We start from the raw sequence: 21,519 nt of genomic DNA, 5'->3' as shown, positions 1-21,519 counted from the left end.
GCAGTTACTCAGAAAAGACAAAACTAGAATTAATAGATGTTAAAAATAAGTCATATTCAAATCCTATGAAGCTACTCAGATTTATTAAAGGAACAGTAAGTGGAGTAGGCTGATGGTTATTTTTCTGACTTTATTATATTTCTCTTCTTGATGCTGTTTGCAGCTATCTTTTGCTGACTTGTAAAAAGATGGCTGTCTCTTGCTCTTTTTTGTATCTGGAGGTGATCAAAAAGACTTAAAGGCCGTTACGAATATCATCTCCTTTCCCACACCCAGAGCAATCAGCAATATTCGTGGAACTTTGTTTTACCTGAACAAGAGCTCTTGAGTTGATAAAATTAATATAAATAACAGTGATTTGCCTTTTCCCTCAGCCTGCTCAGTTTATTTATGAAAAAGACAAATTTTTAAAGTGATTTAAGGGAGAAGTTAATGTCTTTCTGCTGGGAGTTACATAAATATTTATAACTGCCTTGTAACTCAACCACAATTTATTTCACTAAAATCTACCTGTGAAGTCATGTGCCTGTTAGAAAGCCAGCTACCAGGAAGATGGAATGGAGAAAACCTGAATTAAAGAGCCACGGATATTATTTCCATCCTCTAGTGTTTCTGTAAATTCTAAAAACAAAAGGCAGTGCTTGTACATTTTTGCTTCCCTGCAGATCATGGTTGGTTATCTCTTAAATACAATTAAAACCTTTTCCATCTTTATTAATATGTCAATCTTTGTAACACAAGATTTCTGTCAATCCCTTAAATGTTTTCTGAGAGAAACACTAAAACACATAATCTTCTTTATTTAGAAAAATTTGTTAAAACTATTTAAGATTCTTTATTATCCTGAACCTTCTCTTGTCTATTTCTACAATGGGATATTGTAGAAATGTCTATTTCTACAATGGGATTTTCTCTGTGTTCATATATTTCCCTTCCTCTTTTTCATGAAACCACAGGAATATAAAGAAGAACTTACGACATACATACAATGTTGAAATGCAAACAAAATCACAGACAAGACCCAGAACATTACTTGTGCTGAACTGGTATGACCTCACATAGAAATTTGACTGTTTTTCTGATAGACTGCATGTCTCAGACAAGCTTTCCTAAAGCCTGTATCAGGCAAAAAGATTTACAGCCAAAGAAATATTTCAACATAGGGAAACTTTCTGCAAAACAAGCCAACGCTTTTTTCTCCTCCGTTCTGCTCTGACTCCTGCAGAACAGGTTCAAATGCAGTCTGGCATCTGTGGCTAAAACCTGTACTCTCCACTAAAATCAGTTGTATGCTGGTATGTAAAGCTGCAGATTTGTTTTACAGAAATCTCTCAAGTATAGAATTAATGCAATATTCAAGAGAAGCGAGATTTGGATGCTGTTTTATATCTTCGTGTTTTTCAAACCCCAAATTGCATAGTCTTTAATTTCATTTTCCAGATGAGATAGATAATAGGATTTGAACACTTCAGCTGTTGCATTTTAATGTGTTTTGTAGGAATGTTTTCTGCTATTCCATTACTAGTCTATCAATATAGCAATTTAATTCATTCTTAGAATCACAGAATCATTTTGATTAGAAAGAAACCTTTAAGATCACTGAGTACCTGCCAAGTCCACCATAATCTTAGCTGATATGAGACTTTTTTTTTTTAATCCATCAGCAACTCTCAGTTTCTCTGCCCAAACTAGCTCCCAGCAATGAAAGTTGTCATTTCTTATTCAGTGTTCCTTATGTTGATCTTCAGCAGCAAGAGAAGGTGCACACACTGTGGCCAGGCCTCTCCTGCTTATAACAGTGCCAGTTAACTGTACCAATTACTGTGCATAGTGACAACTGCAGAGGTAAAGGTTCACTATGGCTTTGATACCGTAAGGTACATGCTTGGGCGTGTAGAGAGGATTTTTCTCGTCTGTTTTTACAGCTGACTATTTAATCACAGACCTTTTTTTCTTGGACAAATGAAGCCCTTTTAAAGAACAAAATAAAACAGAATTATCGGAATTTCACAGGTGTAATTTTATGGTACAGTATATACTGGATTTAACTCCAAGAGCATGCAATGCAGCTGTCTTCTGATTGTTTCAGTACAACCACTGAATGTTCTTTGTTTTAATGGCAAAACGTTATGGGCAACTACAGTGTATGTTATTCCAGCACCGAATAATACAAAAAAATAATTTCTCCAGTGATACAACGCTTTAGTAATAAAATTTGTTCTTTGCAATAAGGACAAATACAGAGTTGTTCATGTGACACTGAGCAACCTACGTGACTGTCCGATATAAGTGTGAGGTGAGGACATTTACAGGACTCAAGCATGAAGTCTGTTGCATGAGATGACACTGATGACCCATTTTAACAATTAACCTGGCCATCTCCTCTAGTTTCAAAATAAGCTGAGTCTTTCCATACCAGCGACACAGAGGTAAAAATATCTCCCTGACCTCCACAAGCAGTAATGTGATACCCATAACCATGAGGTTTAGTTTTCTTCATCATACTGCCTGAGCTCTGACATAGAAGCCCAAGTGCTTGCCCTCACTTCAATTGGCCATTGAGATTCATGTAAAAAATAAAGACGTCACCAATGTTGCATAAGTGATCATGTCTTATTAAATCAATGTTACAGATACTCAAAATGCCCTTAGCTTGTGGGATTTGTACTAAGAAAAATAGTACTGAAAAAAACAGCAGTAAACTTTAACAAAAGTAACTACTTTCTTCTGGAACTAAAATGTACCTGTAAGTACCTGCAACACTGCTTTGAGTGTTTTGAAAGATTTGATTTACGGCACTTCACGGTATGTGACTGGAAGCTGAAAAGGCTTTTCATAGTTGTGGGGATCTTGCATAACTTGAGAAGCTCTTGGTAGTTCTTAATTAGTCCACCACAATTTGCTCTGTGGGACACTGTATGCACCAGGCAATCAAAAGCCAAGCGTGGAACAAAGGAGCAAAGTGCACAACACATAAATAGACTGCTGAGAAATCACTTCTGAAAAGTTAGCAAAGCCAACCATAATTTTAATTTTAGGGCTGAGTACCTTCTAATATTAGCAAAGAATGGATTAGAAATTGGAATAACTGTGCTGGCAGACAAAAAACTAAATCCACTAATAGGGCTATCCTACTTACTGCAAAGGCAAATGGACTGGCAATAAATCCTCATGTGCTTCCCTAATCTTCAAGGGAACTGTGTGGGAATCTATATGGAGAAGTCTTTGGGTTTCAGTTTTGGAAAACTTTACTTTCAAAGAGAGCCTAAATTTGGAGCAAATACAACTACAGAATCCTGCAGAAGTCTGAAAGGTTTGGGAATAAAAGCTGCCCTTACCTGTTCACCCAATAATTGTTCCCACCACTCTAAATTGTTCCCACCACTGTGCTATTAGAAGTTATTTGAGTAAAACTCATTTATAAAAGGTACAAATTTATTTGTATTGTAAAAATATTTCAGGGTAATTCAATAATTAGGAGAAAAGTAACAGGAGCACACTATAAGCAAAGATGCATCAGTGGGGTCAGCACTGACCGGGTGTACTGTAGCATGCTGGATTCAAAGTAGCTCTGCTAAGGAATATCTGGTTGAATTTAAATTTCAAAATTTGGACTCAGCATGATAAGACAAACACAATGATGACACTGGCTTCAGCCCCTAGTAACTAGCTGCTTGCAAATAGGGTATCAATGTAACTACTGCCGACTACTATCAGAATCATCCAAACTTTCATATTGCTGCTTTTAATCAAAGAGAGAGATGTACCACAAGTATATCAAAAAAGGACTGACAAAAATATAGCGGAATCTGTAACAGGAAGGAACTTTGCTGTTTTGAAGAAAGTCTGAGCAATCATATTAGAATGCCAAGAATTGTGTAACCTTAAAAAACCCCAACAGATGTCTTCAAACTGTTTCATCCAAAAGAAATTTTTCTAAATACTATGAAACTGAGTTACAAACATTACCACTAAGGACTTCATAATCTAAGCATACCCAAATATTAAGTTGGGACCTGAAACAAGGAAAAAATATTCTTAAGAAGCTATTTTTTACAGCTAGAAATCCTCCTTAGCTTGATTTTATACATAATCACTTTCATTAGCCTTCAAAACAGACACAGACAAAGAGCATTATCTTTAAAAATCCCTGCAGCCTTTTAAGTCTCGGTGAAACAATGATTTGAACTCCTATGCTGTTTTCCAAGAAAACTGAGCCAGTGATTCACCCAGTCTCATTAATAAATAGTCAGATCCTTACGAAGTTAATTCAGCATAGCTAAGACAATTTAAATCATCAAAGGGTAGGGTCTCAGAGCTGAATGATTTATTTGTCTAAAACATTGACTCGAACCATTCATTTAAAAATAATTATAACTACAAAGGATTATTTTTTCCAAATAAACCCCCAAAATTGACTGGAAAAAACATGATGTACTACACATTCTGCTTGTAATAAAGAAGATTACAGTAGCAAAACCAAAGTAAAATGAATATAGAAAGTTTGGGGCATTAATCAAAATAATGCTGAAAAAATATTGGAGTCTGTTGACATGTATCTTAAGATTTGGATTTTTGCTGTTGTTTCTTTGCTCTCCTAGCAAAGTTTTATTGATAACATTTGAAACCTTGTCCATACTTTAGACAATATCTATATCCACTTCTGCTTTGCAGCATGGATAGCACTGAATAAAAAAGAGCTTGTAATCATATACAGCAAAGATATGTATAAGCAAATAATAAACTTTTATGAGAGTGGATGAGGCAGTCAAAAGGAAAAGGTACCTGAAGGGCAACAGAACCAGATAGGAAAAATAAAATTAGAAGATGGGATGTTAATGCTGATTTAACAGTCTGGTTTTTTGAAAAAAACAACAACCCTGCAGTATACAGAAGACAAGTTTTCCATAAAAGAAGACTTAATGTTAATCTTCAGATTATTTAAATAAGAGTGCAGTTGGACAAGACAGAGCCACCCCACAGTTGTACATTTCAAAAGAAGCAGGAAAGTGATACCAAAACTCACTCTGTATAGAAAAATTACAAAAGGAACCAACATAGACCCTCAAACACATGGCTGGAAGCAACATCTCCTGCTAATTAATAGAGTAAATTCCATGTAGCAATCATAGCAATGAGTACTACTCACATATAAACAACACATGTTCAGTGCTGACCTTCAAGGAGCACAGTACATGCTCACTCTTCCATGAATTAAGTCCATGAGCAACACATTCTTAGGGGACTTATGCAGTAGGGATAGGCTTAAACTCACCCTGCACACCAGAAGGAACTTGCTAACAAGCACAAAGCTGATGACTGGACTTCAGATTCACTTAGATTTAACAGCAATTTTTAACCTTGGCTCTGTCATGTTCTAAGACCATTTAATGAATATCCTGTGGACTCGGTTTCCTTTAGTCTGGTGCAAGTTCAATTTTGGTTTGCTTAGAAGGATTTAATCCGTTTATTCTTCAAGTTTTTCGAGTTGAATTACATTTTCTATGATGAGTTTAAATGGAAATCTTAGACAAAAATGAAAAAAAAGAAAAAAGCAGAGAGGGCAAAACTCACAGACTTACCAAAACTCAGTTTGACTTTGAAGTAAAAGAGATGTGATCTTAACTGAATTAGCATCAGATAAAATCCTAGCGGAAAGAGTATTTTTTTAGGTTTTTCTCTACGACTGTTAAGAGAATGAACACTCCTGTATAAACACATAATTTACCAGTGGGAGTTTACGCAGGACCAGGGATGAGGCATGCAGTTTGTAGAGGTAATCTTTACCACGAAGAAAAGTGAAGTAGGGAGTCCAGACTTACATTTGGCTTCCACAGTGAAATTGCAGAAATAATTTATAAAGTTATGAACCTTGCCAAAATGGATAAAAAATATTTATTTGGATGATTATTCTGAAGTTTGCTTCTGGTCACTTGCAAACACTTTAGAAGCATCATCTAGGCTTACAACAGTGTCCTGACCTGTGTATCTCATAGCAACCTCTACAGTATTTTAAATTTTCAAAGGTTGAACTTTTTTTTTTCCCCCTCCAGATTTTTTTTTAATTTTTGGGGGCATTCTTTTCCAATAAATCTTTTTCAAGGTTCTAAAATAAAATGACATCCTCTGCACTTCCAGCATATGCTCAGTAATTTGTTTTTTGTGTCTTTTCAGCTCTCACCTATTTCTTATTCCTAAAAGCAATTTTATAATTAGCTCACTTTTATGAGTCCATTTATTTTTGAGGAATGAATGCTGTCTCCAGTAGATTCAACTCATGAGAGAACTTCAAAGACAGTCTAGCAACAACTGAAATCAGCTGCATCTTTTACATTTACATTCAATCCACTGTTTTATTAATGTGGAAGACTGTTGCAAGAATCCATCTACTTGAAAGATGCTGTGTTAGTATTACAGAAAATGGAGCACTACCAATATTTGTAACAATTACTAAACACTATTACCATCTAATTACTGCTTTCTGATTCGTATTATCTTTTAAATGACAAGCAATCAGTTTAATATTGTAGAAATTTGAGTTATATTCTGGAGATGTCTTCTACTTATGTTCTATCAGTTCTGTACAAGTGGCTTGAAAACAAAGAAGTCATGTATCAGGGGGGCTGTTAAGCTCCCAAAAGAAGGCAGACTGGTTTTGTTTGCTGCTTTGCAACACTGTCAGTAGTTTTAGGCGGTAATAGATTTAGCATAGTTACCTCTACCTGTACTTGCACAAGACCTAAACCCGACAAAAGCCAAACAGAGAGTTGAAACAAAGATAATTAAAGAGCTCAAATGATCAGGTTACTTCAGATTATGACCTGCAAATGGTGCTGTATAGTTCGGAGATTAAGTCTCATGTAGTTCTCTCCCATATATGCACCTAAGAAGTCAACTTCTAACAACAAAATACTACATAACAGAATTTCTACAAAAAACCAAAACCAAAACCCAGACAAAAAACAAACAAAAAAACAAAACAACCAACCAACCAACCAACCCCAAAAAACCCGAACAAACTTCATTCATTGTTGTCCAAACACAATGTAAGCAATATCTGGAGATGCAGAGGAGGGCAGCAGCCGCTTTGTATGCCGATTGTCTGTGACAGTGAAAGGAAAAAAAACCCTCCTTGACAAATCGAGCAAACTTTGAGAGAGGATGTGGTATGGAAATTAGAAATGTAAGCCTCGTGGCCATAGAACTAGACTCCACCATCTTATTTACTGGCACACTTACGGGTATTGCAGGTCATAATTTGCCTTTCCCTGCTCTTTTACAGCATCGTAAATCTTTCTTTGCCCCTGTTTTAGGAACAAGCTCACGTCCATACAGCGCACGGTGCAGCCGAGGTAAGCCGCCACGGCGCTGGTCTCTGCAGCAAACAGTCACAGCCCCCCTCTGGCAAACGAGGGGGGAGGCAACGTGCGCGCCTGCTCCTCCTCCTTCTCGCCTGCCGGGGAGGGGAGGCCGCGGGGCGGGGCGGGGCGGAGCGGCCGCCATGCCGTTTCGCTGTGGCAACGAGTGAGCATCCTCAGGACACCAGCGGCGCTGCCGGCAGGAACGGAGGTAACGTGGGCGGCCGCGCCGCCACAGCTGCCGGCCGCGCCGCTACAGCCGCCGGCGAGGTTCCGGAGACCGACACCGCGGCGAGGCGCGGTCTCTGTTCCACCTTGGGGAGGGTTGGCTTCTAGGGCGCGGCACGTCGCGCCCGGACGTTCCCGTCGCCTTCCTCTCCAGCATCCGGCCAGCCTCGGCTGCCGGTGCGGGGTGGCAGTGCGACAAATGCCGTATGTATTTGATTTAATTCTGAATTTTTAAGGGTGCTTCAGGGAAAGCACCTGTGGGTGCCTCAGCCTTGACAGCCCGGGGCTGTCCAGGAGGCGTAAAATGTGCCTAACCCTTGCTTATTTTATAAGGAAAACAGAGCAGCCGCCATCTGTGGAGGGAGGAGCAGCCACCTTGGGGTGAAATGACCCCAATTCCTCCCTCCCGCGACACGACCCTGAGGGCCGGTCTCCTCAAGCCGTTCCCGCCGGTGATGGCCCGTCATGTCGCGCACATGCCGGCTTGAGGGAGGCTTTCTGGAGCCACATGTTGTATTTAGTTTGGCAGCAGGCGGGTTATAAGTGTTGGTTCTCTGCTCGGCTCATAACAGGATGTTTTCTGGTGGTGGGTGTAATTATAACTGTTCTGTTGATTAGCTATTGCAGGGAGCTGAAGTGGGTTTAGCAGTACCCTCAGGCGAGCCTTCCTTTGCTTACTGGCATTTGGTAGTGATCTTGGTTGTTTGTGTGTTTTCTAAATGACACGTATTGAATGCAACATGATTAGGTATGACTCAAAGTTGTAGCTGAAGAGTACACATGAGTATAGATCTGTAGGTAAGCATGTGCATTCTGACATTGCTTTTCTCCTTTTGAGAGGTTTCCACTTCTGTGCCCCAGCATGAAAAAGTAATATGAAATATTTTAACAGTCTCTGTTATTGACCCTTTTGCCTTTACCTGGGTCTTACTGTATAAATTTCATCAGATGTACCTCTCATTGCAGCTGCTTCATGAACTCCCAACCTCACTTCTGTCTAAACCAAGACTTGTCTACCACAAAGTCCTCTGTTGTGAGCTTGCTTCTATTTTTTCCCTTGGAAATATAAATTACAAGTGTGAAGGATATAGTGGCATGTTATTTTCCACTGTAGCTAGCACAGTTCCCTAACTTTGAAGTGGCTTAGTTTAAAATCTAGGTTAATATTACTGAGGTGGATTTGTCTAGGATTGGTACTTTAGGAAATTTTGAAAGTTTTTGAGACATTGTAGCTGAATATCTGTTTGTGAGCTCATTATAGGTCTTTCCCTCATTGAATGTTCATAGCTTTATTTAGGATTTGTCCAAACATGTGGATAGTATGTGCATTTGCTGAACATCTCTTGTGTAGCTGTGTTGTGGGTATTCTCTTTCATACCTTTTTACATAAGAAACATACCTTGCCCTTTAAAAAAGAAAAAAATTGATGTTACAACCAATTCTATCAGTTTGTTTTTTATAGCTCTAAAGATAGCTGCGAGCACAAAAAACTTGGTTGAACAGATTAGATCTTTACATTGGGAATTGCTTTTGTTGCAAGGGCTTCCTGTCTGCTAACTGTATGTATAGTGGGGAAGTGATTCTTGTCTCACCAGAAACAAGAAAAACACAGACTAGACAAACTCTAACCCTTTTCCACTTCAGTGTTCAGATTGTTAGGTGCCTAAATATATACACTGCAAGGAATAGGCATGGGACTTACAACCTTTGCTCTGTTGGTGCTTAGCTTCGTGAAGACTTTCGTGCTGTTTGCCTGTGTAGGGCAATCTTGACTCTTACCCAAAGGGCCAATGTTTGTGTTCAAAAATAGAGTTTTACAGCTGGTATATGTGAATATGAGTCAGAGTATATATGTAGCGCTATGTTACAAGAAGTGTTTTATGCAAGATGACTGCCTAAGACATAGGCAAGAACACTGGAAATCTTTCCTAATGAGCAGATACTGTAAGAGTACAATGAAACATAGTAAGCTTTTAGCAGTTTGTATTTCTTATTGGTCATTAACCCACTTGCAGGTTCACCCCAAGTTGAACAAATGACAGGTCAGCTGCTGTCCTGCTCAGTGGGAGAGAGGAGATCTTGCTAGATGGTTCCTCTTTCTCCTCTCTTGGAGGAGAGCAACCCTGTAACCACGGTGTTAGTACTTTGCTAACTCCGCATTAATCTTTATTAGCTTGTTTGGTACATGGCCAAAGTGTGATCAGAATGCATTTTTTTGGTGAGACAATGAAGTGATCCTAGTTTCAGGTCACTGTCATGATTTCATATCAAAGCTTTCAATATCAACAGCAGTGTAATCTCAGTAAAAAAATCTTACACATACCAGCAAAAAGATTCCTCACAGCTGCAATGATCAGCAAAAAAAAAAAAGAGTTTAAGACTTGCATTGCACAACGGTGAACAATGAGGAAATCCATGTGTTAGGTTATGTGAAGGCATAAGCCTTCATTAGCCATAGCAGTCCTATGGCAAGGCTTTGACAACATTATAAATCCTTGTAAATTATAGTAGCTGCAGTATTACAGGATTGTTGTATGTTAGAAAATATATGCTATTTGTCTCTGGTTCTTCTCTTCCAAGCCTCTTTTATGTTTCCAAAAGACATTCTGTCTGAATTGTGTGTTTTAATATATGTGTTTTTTCTTTCTATATTGTCTATATTGCTAATCTTGACATAGCTTCAGTTTTCTCTGGTCTCATCTCTCTCTTTTCCTTTGTAGGTGGGGTTTTTGTTTTTCTTTTTTGTTTTTTGTTGGTTTTTTTTTTTTCCCTTGGTTGGTTTTTTTTGGGGGGGGTGTGGTTTTTTGGGATTTTTATTGTTTGGTTTTTTGTTTTTTCAGTTGGTCAAAGCTGCTGACTTTAGTTCCAGTTAAGATTAGATGAAGTGTTTATAGGAAAAAACCTGCCAATGGTTTTGTTTCTGTCATAGAGGTGGTGGAATAAGACACACAGCTTGGGCAAATAAGCAGTTCCTGCCCTGAAGGCTTTAACGATATAAAACAAACAAAGTTAGAGACAAGAATGAAATGCCAAATCTTGAGTGAGTTGTTGCACACACCTTCATGCAAATCCTAGTTATCAACAGATCCCTGGGATTTGGAAAAACAAAAGCAGACTTGGAGAGGAAGAAAGAATATTGGGAGACAAAACAATCTAGGTTGAGCAATACTGTGGTTGTTTTTTCATGGGTAGAGTAGGGCAAGAAGCATTCAAAGTCATCAGTAACAAAACTGTATAGAGCTGCAGTCACGTGCTGGTAATTGAGGTGGAGGCACTTGAACAGTGACAGGGTCTGTAGTTATAGGTGATTAAATGTACCTCTGAACTTCAGACCGTGAGGTAAATCATGTTGACTCTTAGTGCAGAACTGCCTGTGTGTGAACACATCAGATTTGATTCGATTTGAATGATCCAATTGATTTGAATCAAATCATCAAAATGAGTATTCAAAGTAATAATGTTTATGCTTCTGAACAAGTCATTCTTTGAAAAGTGTTGTAGGAAGAAATGCTGTTGTGGTTTGACGCCGACTGGCAAATAAGTATCACTCAGGAGAAAATTAACTCTATCTCTGCTTAAACCAGGACAAATGGGAATGATGATTAGGCTTTGTGGAGTAAGAAATCATAAAGCTGTATAGATATCACCAAAATGATGTTTTACATCCATGAGTCAATTCTAACATATTACTCAGTTTTATCCGTTAGCTGGAAGGGCTGAGAATGAACATGGCATATTTTCAAACTGTCAGTCAGGTGTCATAATAATAGCTGAAATATTCTTGGGTTTTTTTCTGCTGACATTTGTTCGGACTGATTTGCCTTTTGAAATACATGTGCAAATAATGTCCTGTCTGAGTCAAAATAGAAATGAAAAGACTCAATTTGGAGTTAAATTCATGGGTCACAAGTGTTCTTTACATCCACTTCTTTCAGACAAATTAGTCATGAAGACATCTGCTTTGATTAGTTGTCCTGCAGTTTTACACATCTATGCTTTCTCGTGACTGCATCATATTTTGCAATTGATTAGTATAATAATTTATATTCAGTTACACAGTAATAACTGAACTTTCTCTTGTAAAGCAAACCAAATAATCTTACATGCTCACAAACCACATGCCTTTTTGAAGACTTAGCTTTAATATACCAATAACAGGAAATCAACCAGTATGTTGTTGCAAATGAATTTGGCACAAGATAGATGTAAGAGTTAATAACAAGGAGAACCGGTAACAACTGGTGAGATGAATTTGCTTTTGTCTTCCATTGCAGTTTTGAGCACAGTTATCTGTAAAAACTATGGGGATCCCTCTTCCCTAATTAGTTTAACTTAAGAGGTGCTTCATAATGACACTAAAGTTTTTAAGTTCTGAAATAGCAGATTTTAATTTCCGGAAGTTTGAAAATTTTTAGTCTAATTAAAAGAGTGAAATTTGCTTGCTTTTATGTATGACACTAGATGAGATGTTGACTCATGTACAAGTGATAAAATATGTATTTAGCAATCAACCACCTTTAAACTGTTATTTTGAAATATTGAGGGAAAGAAAAGCATTCCATTAAACAGATTGAGGATCTCATTTTACATTATTTAATAGAACACAGCTTCCATTTTAATGTGGAGAAAGCTAGAAGATTCATGAGTTGGAAATGAATGATGTAATGTGTTTCAGTAAATGATGCATACTCCATTTTCGTGTAAGTTACTTTTTCATAGATCAAAAATAATCTTTATCATTTTCCTATCTTCAAAGGTTCAGGGATGTCAGGTCAGATTTTCTATACTGCACTATAAGGTGTTGCTTTATGGTAAAGGAGAAGTATCATTACTAAGATTTCCCTGCAGAAGGGAGTGCCTCTAACTGCATGTGCAAAACCTTGTATGTTTGTATATTACTAGATGCATCAATACATCTGTAGTTTGGGTGATTCCATACTGACCTTTCAAAGTCCCCATACTCAGGGTTGTTCACTTAGTTGATAAGTTCATTTGTGGAATAACAAAACCTTTTGTAAAATCAGTGCTACCCAAAAAAGCTGCAAAAACTTTTTTCTTTTTTTTTTTTCCCCTTCCCTTCCACTCCCCCTGCCCCCTAGATCAGCTGCTTTATTCTAACTGACCCAGACGTCTTACCTTTTCTGTCTATAGTAAATGGCTGAAGAGTACACCAAGGGTTTAGTGAGAGGCAGGGCAAATGACTGGTGCTGCATCCTGGTAATTATGTTGGACCTGTTATTTATGCAGCTCATGGTAAGCAAAGGTACATCTGCAATTTAAACTGCTTCCATACAAGACTGTTCCTTGAATTGATTATTTCTTATGTGAACTTACATAAAATGGGCCTTATACAGAATTGCAGCTGATTGTCAGTATATTTTTTGTGCTAATAAATGTCATTAAGCAGTTAACTTGCTTTTGGAAGGCATGGGAGAATTTCCTGTCTCTTTTCTAAATAGTCAATTCTGAAGCAGAAGAAAAAGTTTATTTAATTTCTGTGTTCTTAAATACTGTTAAATACAGTTGCTAATGGAGGAATTTGGATTTAAACTACTGTGGGTTCTTCTCACATGCAGCCTGTACTCTTAATGAGGCACTGGGAACTGGGAACAGTTTCGGGGAGGGAATGAACTATAGAACCAGTTAGAAATCAAGAGTAGAATCAAGGGGGTTCTGGTGTAAGTATCTCTTCACATTGCCCTTAGTGGGGGCCCACACTGCATTAATAACATGCACAACCCTGTTATTACATCACTCATAACTTACATGTGTAAGTACAATAATTTGATTCATCTTTTAGTACTACAGTAAATCTCTGTTCATGCTTAGAACTTCCAGCTTGGTTTTACAGTGCTTGCTTTTCTATATCACCTCTCTTTTCTTCCATCTATTCTTTCTTCCTTTTCAACATTGGAATCCCTTAATTCTGTGCTTCCTATGGTTTTGGTTGTCTGGGTGGTTTGTTTCATTTTGTTTTCTTCCTAAAGGTACAAGTTCCTTTCTGAGCTTAAGTTATGTTGGAATTTGTCTCTTGCTCTGTATGTGTTGGTTTTTCTGTTTAACTGTGCATGAATTTACCGTTGTGTAAGAACATACATGAAGCAACCTTTCTAAATTGTGGGGTAAAAAGGTGTAAAGAAGACTTGGCAAGAAAGTTCTGGGATTAAAAAAAAACAAAACAATTATTTCAGCTGTCTATGTTTTGTTTTAGATTGTGATTTGGAGTCGTGGAGAATTCACGGTTTTTCCAGAATGGGAGAAAGGACAGATTGTACGAAGTCGCATAGTTCACTGGCTGAATACAGCCCAGTAAATAAATCAGACAGGACAGATCCAAGTGATCGCTGTGAAATGCAGGATGGAAACCAAAATACAATGCAACTGAAGAAAGAAATATCTTTGATAAATGGGATAAGCCTTATAGTAGGCAACATGATTGGTTCAGGTATCTTTGTCTCTCCCAAAGGAGTTCTCATCTACAGCAAATCTTACGGATTGTCTCTAGTAATTTGGGCAATTGGAGGGATTTTTTCAGTCTTTGGAGCTCTCTGCTATGCTGAACTTGGAACCACTATTACGAAGTCAGGAGCCAGCTATGCATATATCTTGGAATCTTTTGGAAGCTTCATTGCTTTTATTCGTTTGTGGACCTCACTCCTAATTGTTGAACCAACTAGTCAGGCAGTTATTGCCATCACCTTTGCTAACTACATAGTCCAGCCTTTCTTCCCTTCTTGTGATCCTCCGTATTTGGCTTGCCGTCTCATAGCAGCTGCTTGTGAATGTAAGTATTTCCCGAAATTTACTATGATAACTTTTTTATCCAGGGTTAAGTTTTATTAAAGCAAATGCTACCTAGTCTGAGAGTTGCTGCATACTGAATCTGCAATGGTTTGAGTTACAGTGGGAAAAGAATTTCCAACACATGAATAACTTGCAGGTGTTCAGTCAGTGCATTATCATTTTCTCATTCAGACCAAGGTATTTAACTCCTCCAAGTTTACTTACATGGCAAAAATGGGGGGAAAAGTTTGTTTTCCCTCAGAGGTATATTAAACCAAACCTCAAGGTACTCTTGGTGTTGTCTAAGAGTAGAATAGCTCTTGTGCTATAAATTCTGGTGTAAAATATTTTACAATAGATTATCAATGTAGATGTGTAAATACTGTAGTAGGATTTCAAAAGATCATTTATTCAGGATTATTCTTTATGCTCATGATTAACTGTACCTGTTGTAAAGCTGTTTTGAAAAGCAGCATTTTGTGTGTACATAAAACATTGAAACGTTTCTAATCAGCCAGCTCTGTTAATCAATATAGAGGAAGAACTGTCCATCTGCTTCAAATCAGGACTGTTCTGCTGTATCAAAAGCATGAAACTGTGTGATTGTACTGTATCTTATTTAATTTTAGGTATTTCCTATTAAAAGTGTTTGTATGCATATTTTACATTTCCAGTGTAGATGTAGAAAGACAGTGTGATGTCCTCTACACTTGCTGCTCAGAGAGGGAATTTAGCACCTTTCTGTTTAGTGGAGACATGCGATGGCAAGATTACTCTCATATAGGTTCTGCCCTGCTGTAGGTGCCAGTGCTGAAACTCACCCCTGCTCTACAACTTCATTTAGCTGTTCTGTTAAAGCCTGTGCTTCTCCCTGGCCTGGCAGGATTTGTGTGTCAAGTCTTTACCTCTAGATACGATTAGTAATTTATTAATTAAGTTTCTGGGAGTGGAAGGGTAAACACTGGTTAGGTTACAGATTGTATGTGAGAACTGGTGTGGTGGTGTTGTCAGGTTTCTTGTTCTTTTTTTAAACTGTAGCAATAGCAATACTAGATCTAGTGTGAGATCAGGGTTAATGGTAAGTAATGCTGTATAACACTCATTTTGGCAATGGGGGTGGCATGTGGTGCTACTGAACTAAACTCGACAGTTTACTAAAGTTCTCAGGAATAAGTGGCTAAACAATAATTAAGTTAAGGAAAACATGAGAGAATAATTTTAATGAAAGAAAGAGGGAGGGGATGTGGCTTATTCAGTTTTTTAATTATCTTTTTTTCTTTCAAGATATCAGAGACAGAGTAGCATTTCATCAGAAGTAGAGACTGAGACCATGCCTAACTCAATAAGGAGTTAGTAGTGTTACTCCTAATGAAAGCTGCTTTAAAAAAAAAAAAAAAAAAAAAAGGCTGAAATAAACCCTGCGAGCAAATACTCCATAGATATTACTGATCATGAAAACTGAAGAGCAGAGACCAAGCAGAGTTGTTTTTTTTCCTGAGGGCTCTTTGGCAGCCGCAGCAGTCCTGACTTTTGAAATTTGATGCAACTGTTTTTTCCCCTCATCATGCCAAGCTCAGTGGAATCTCGTTCAGCTATTCCACTTGGCCAGACTGTCTGGTATAACAGTGCCATACTTTTGAGATCATTACCTTTGTTTTGTTATCTTTTATAAATTATTACTTTTCTATTTGGTGACTGTGCTAAGTACATTTTTATCTTAATAGTATCGCATTAATCTCGGATTATGGGAAAGGAAATGATTTATCACATCTTTTCATTTACTCTTGATTGCTACTTCCTTACTCCTTAAACAATCAAGTTTAGTTTTCATTTAGATGCATGTTTAAAATACATAGTACAAGAAAACTTTGGAGATAAAAAGTACAGCAGAATATAAACACTGTTTTACTAGCAAGAGAAAAACTTGAGATTTGGGGGTAATACTTAAACTTCCGGGTAAAAATGAATAATGTAATGATAATCTGGATAACAAAAACATGTATTTTGTTCAGTAAAGAAAACTGAAGATAGTGAATCATATTCAGTATTCAGCATTTGAGTTCAGGCAGAGGTTGGCTGGCTGTCCATTAGAGGAAAAAGTAATAAATGCAAAAGCAAAATGTCGAAAGCCATGAGAACAACATATTTAAACAATAGTTTGAAAAGCGTTTATTGGGGAAGTTGATCATGTGAGTAAGTTTAGTCAGCCACTGTTACTAAAATATTTGTGAAATCTGTTGAAATTACAGTCTTGTGAAATAGGTCTTGACACTAATTTATTTTGGGATAGAGGGAGAAATATACTCAGGATACTCATTACTTACTACCAGTTCTTAAAAATCCAGACTAATATCGCATTAGCTGTAATGTTATTTTGTTAGATCTGTTCTAACCTCACTTAGTAATGCAGTTTAATACAACTGGAAAAGATTATTGAATTGCTTGTGACCATATTCAGTATTGCAAAAACTCCATGGATGATGAACTCAGCCTAAAAAAGGAGGATAAAAAACCACCTTAAACGCTATTCTGATATGTCTGCCTAAAGGAATTTCTAGGTAATCTTTGATTCATCAGAACAATATTGATATATTGACATTAATTATTTCATTTAGTGGTTTCTTTAGCTTCAAGATAGTTGCAGAGTGCAGCTGATAAGGGGTAGCATTAAGAAAATGGGCATATAATCAGAGAAGGAGAAGTTCTTTTCTTCCATCTTCTGAAACATTAGGTTTAGAACATCTGTTTTGTGCTGTTTTGTTTTTAAAAAGTGTGTTTTCAGTGCCAGTTTTTGCTGAGTTTTAACCTAAGTGTTAGTATAACATGTAAGTGCATATTTAGATTACAATTTAAAATTTTTGTATAATGAATTAATCCAAATATTGTTTAAATAGTATTTTCATTTCTCTTTCTCCCCCCCCCCCCCCAACCCCTCCTTCCCAGGTCTTCTAACATTTGTAAATTGTGCCTACGTTAAATGGGGAACACGGGTACAGGATATCTTTACTTATGCTAAAGTTACTGCTCTTATTGTCATCATCATAACTGGACTTGTTAAAATATGCCAGGGTAAGCTTATAAAATTAAAGCAAAGGTTTGTATTTATCAGTTTAACTGGGTTACTAAAGACTGTAAAATACCTCTGTATGTGTTCTCAAATGCCTTGGTAGAGCATAATATAGCCACTTTGAAAACACCAGAAATACCAATGTTGGGCATTATCATGATATTATATCGTGAGAAGCTATCCTATCTCAGTTGACTTTGAACTGGGTAAAAGAAGGTAACTGATTGCTCAGCAGTGTTGTGGAATTTACAGCCTGCAGTATAGAATAATAAAGAAAATGAAAACAGCAAAATACAGAGCTAGCAAAATACAGTGGGAGCAGAGAAACCTGTAGATTTCTGTAAGGAACATAGTGTTTTACAATGAGATCAACTGATATTCAATTTTATTTTTTTTCCCCCCAAAATGAATTTTGTGCAAGTCTGAAAGTGACTAACTTAGAGCAAAAATAAATTTGTAAGAACACACAAGTAGGTCTGTGAAACCTCAGCTCTTTTTTGCTCATATCCTGAGTTCTGTTATAGCTGTTGACAATTAGAAAGTTGCTGGGGTTTTGGATTTTTTAAAATTACTTCATTTTTAATTTGTGTGCGTGTTGGCATTAAGCCTTCAAGTTAGAGGAGTTCTGAATTTAGGTTTGTTCTTAGCCCTTCCTTTGGGGAGAATTTATTGGTGTGTTAGCTTAAAAAAAATTACCCTGTTTTCAAAGCTGCCATAAAGGTCTTCCGTGGCAGTTTGTGTCCTTTGCTCTAACCGGTTATTGTGGAAAGTCCATGAGCAAGATAATTATTCTGAATGGAACAAGAACATGTGAGCACTGTGCTGGGGTGCTTAATCCTTAGCACATCTGCCCATCCCTTGTTTTGTAGATACTGAGCTTGTTTACTACTAATTTCCTAGACATTGTCTCCCTTCTCTGTTTTTAACTCACCAGTTACTCTGCCTATGTCTGTGCTAAGGGAATAGCAATGTCTGATGAGGATAAAAAGTGGTGAAGACAAATAAGTGAAGATATTTTAGAGGCCTGAAATACTGGCCTGGCTGGTTTTGATGGAGTCTAAATGTTTCAAGATGTACAGTACAGGGCACGTTTTGGAATTACATAGTAACTCACCTTTCTGTATTGCGTGGTTTTGTTCATGTGTGCCTGTATACGTAAATTAGTCTGAATATATAAAAAATGCCATTGATTATTTTGTCTTGACTCGTTTAAAGTCAAAAGATAGCACAAGTTCTCACAAATACTGGTGCAAGAGACCTATGCACTTTTTCTCTTAGCTTGGGAAAATTTTATCATGTAATAATAGTATTTTATATTCTGTTAATTGCTCTTGGTTTTCTATTTTTCATAGCTGAAACTTAGAATTCCATTTAGTTACTGGTTTGGTGGTTTTTTTGTTGTTGTTATCCAAAATTAACTGTAATGTTTGTTTTCTGAATAGGCTAAATGATTGAAAATTTAGAAGTATGCAGAAGGATAGAGCAGATTGTAAATATATATGTTATATAAAATACCCTTAGCCTGAGTCATTGCTGGTTGGTTGTAGCTTAGTCTGTAACTTAGTCTGTACTTAGTCTGAACTTTTTGTGCCATTGTGGACAAAGCATTTGATTATAGAACAGTATCATCCACAGTAGTTTAAATGCCATGCTTATTGTTGTGGCTGAAGCACAGAGTAGAACTGGAAAAAGAATTTAATAAGCAGCTTTGAAGGAATTAGTATTTCTAAGGTTTTTTGTATTTGTGTGCCAAAAGGAAGAAAAAAAAATTGCTTGCTGTATTTTATTATCTTGTACCTCACTGCATCTTTTCCACACACAGGACATTCATCGCACTTTGAGAACTCTTTTGAGGGGTCCTCTTTTGATATTGGAGACATTTCCCTTGCACTCTACTCTGCCTTGTTCTCTTACTCTGGCTGGGATACACTCAATTTTGTAACGGAGGAAATAAAAAACCCAGAAAGGTAAATGATTTGAGCTTTCTAAACCTGAATAGCTCCCAAGTGGTCTCATTTTGTGGCTGTTCTGAGCTTATACAGAAATGAGTAGAACTTCTCTATACTTAGTAAGGCTGTGAACAGCCACTAGCGAAGATTTATTAAACACTGTTAAAAAGAAGACAGGGGAGGGGGAAAGGTAAGAACATCTGCTATTTATAGGCATCAGTGCCTACATCGTTCTTGTAACAGTTGGAGCTGATAAAGTGAACTTCAAATTTCAGCTTTCTATATTATCAATTCTTGGGAATAATGAGATGTTCTAGACTTCTATAAAATTACTCCAAGAATTACATGTTTTTCATATTCACTTGATTCATAGTACCCTCATGCTTGTCCAGTCAAAAGTTACAACCCACAAATCAAATTTGAAAGATGCCCTTGGCTTTAATCTTGGGTGATGCAAAGTCCTTAAAATGCCATTTCAGCTTTTTGTTACATTATGTAACATTTCTGGGTGAATTTCTAAGTGCTTTTCTAATTCCATTTCTTCTCTTCACTGAGGTTCACAGGTCTCTTACTGTGAGCATACAACCTCAAAGCAGAGTCAGAACTCCCAGTTACTAATTTACTGATTTAAGTGGGGGGTTGTTGTGTGTGGTTTTTTTTCTGCTTCTGCAGCATCAGACAGACCCAGCTGGAGTTTTGGGCCTCTTGAAATTTTTGAGGAAACTTCCAAAGCGCATTTCATTTTTCTGGTTGGTTTGTTAGTTTTTTATTGTTACTGAAAACCATGTTCATGGCAAATGTTCATCCATGTCATCATCCCATGTTTGATTTCAAACTGGGCAAATGTGAGAGTAACACTCTCAGTTCTGCTTCCCCTTTTGAGACATTTGAATATCCCTGTGAGCTTTGGTGACAGAATAAGGCTGAGAAAAGCCAAAGCCTAAAATTGAAAGTTTGCTTCTGCTCTGCCGAGTCTATCCCTGTGTTGCTGCAGAGTTAGGGCTGTGAGTTTATCTCAGCTTTAAATTAAGTCTTATCTGTTTAGATCTAGAGGTTTGCAGTGTTTTCATGTTACTCTAGACTTCTTTTTTATTACTTTCTAGATGTGTTTCCTACTAAGGAACACTACATCCTGAGATTCACAGCTGGGTAGCAGTTTTGGATCTGCCCTCTGCATCTCTGTTTTCTGCAGTTGCACCACCCAGTTAGTTTGTTCTCTGCAGTGAGTGTAGATGAGAAGATTGGGGTTTTGGTTTGGTTTAGTCAATCTCCCTGTATCATTTGTAGAAGTAAATGCTAGAAGAACAGCAGCATTCCCTACGGAGAATGAATGCAGTGACTCGGAGCTCTGCCCTTCGGGTTCTAGTTGTGGTAATTAACATGGCCAGTAGAAAATAATTCAAAGCATGTAAATTTGAAGGCTATTATGGATCTGGAAACCCTGAGGTTAGGGTGCTTGAAGAGCAATTGCACAGAATCCCTTTTTAGACTTAATTTAGGTTTTAAATTATTGCAAAATGTTAGATTTATTTCCCAGTATTACATATTAGAATTTCTAGTTTTAAAAGAAACCAAACTCTGCCAGAGATACCTATTTTTAAATCTTAATTCCGTCTTCAAATTTTTTTTTTTAATCTCTAAGGTAAAGAATGCAAATAAATAAGTTTATTCTGTTATTAATGGATTTTTTCCCTGGGTTCTGGGTTTGGTTTTGTTTTTATCTTACAGGAACCTGCCACTGGCTATTGCAGTGTCTATGCCAATTGTGACTGTTATCTATATTATGACCAACATAGCTTACTATACAGTGCTGGATGTTGGAGCCGTTCTTTCTAGTGATGCTGTGGCAGTGGTAAGTAGATTGTGTGGTGTTTTGCTATATTACACACTTTTCGCATTTTATTTTGTAGAACAAACCAGGAAAAATCCCTAGTTTCCTGATTACAGGAGGACAAAACAATTAATCATGAATAATTTAATCTTTAATAGAAAAGCAGTTAATGAAATCACATATAACAATAATATATTAACAGATTTAGTAAAACAAGCACAGATGCATCTTGTTGGTGTATTTTGCAAAGATGCTAATTAAACTTGTGTATGTTCAGCTGATTGTAAGTTAGATTTCTTAGGA

At 37.2% G+C, this 21,519-nt stretch overlaps 1 protein-coding gene across 1 annotated transcript in view; it reads left to right on the top strand.

Annotated features, from left to right (window-relative positions):
* The first annotated feature begins 7,492 nt into the window (after window positions 1-7,492).
* Window positions 7,493-21,519, top strand: part of SLC7A6 (solute carrier family 7 member 6) — a 28,039-nt gene continuing 14,012 nt past the window's right edge. The window contains exons 1-5 of the mRNA XM_030512207.1: window positions 7,493-7,569; window positions 13,798-14,370; window positions 17,313-17,438; window positions 19,259-19,403; window positions 21,114-21,237. Of these exons, the coding sequence (XP_030368067.1) occupies window positions 13,839-14,370; window positions 17,313-17,438; window positions 19,259-19,403; window positions 21,114-21,237 (927 nt within the window). The 5' untranslated portion in view covers window positions 7,493-7,569; window positions 13,798-13,838. The remainder of the gene's footprint in view (window positions 7,570-13,797; window positions 14,371-17,312; window positions 17,439-19,258; window positions 19,404-21,113; window positions 21,238-21,519) is intronic.

Source organism: Strigops habroptila, chromosome Z, assembly GCF_004027225.2.
Source record: "Strigops habroptila isolate Jane chromosome Z, bStrHab1.2.pri, whole genome shotgun sequence".
NCBI classification, from domain to species: domain Eukaryota; kingdom Metazoa; phylum Chordata; class Aves; order Psittaciformes; family Psittacidae; genus Strigops; species Strigops habroptila.
Note: the sequence above shows the minus strand (reverse complement) of the source record. Positions and strands in the feature narration are given on the sequence as shown.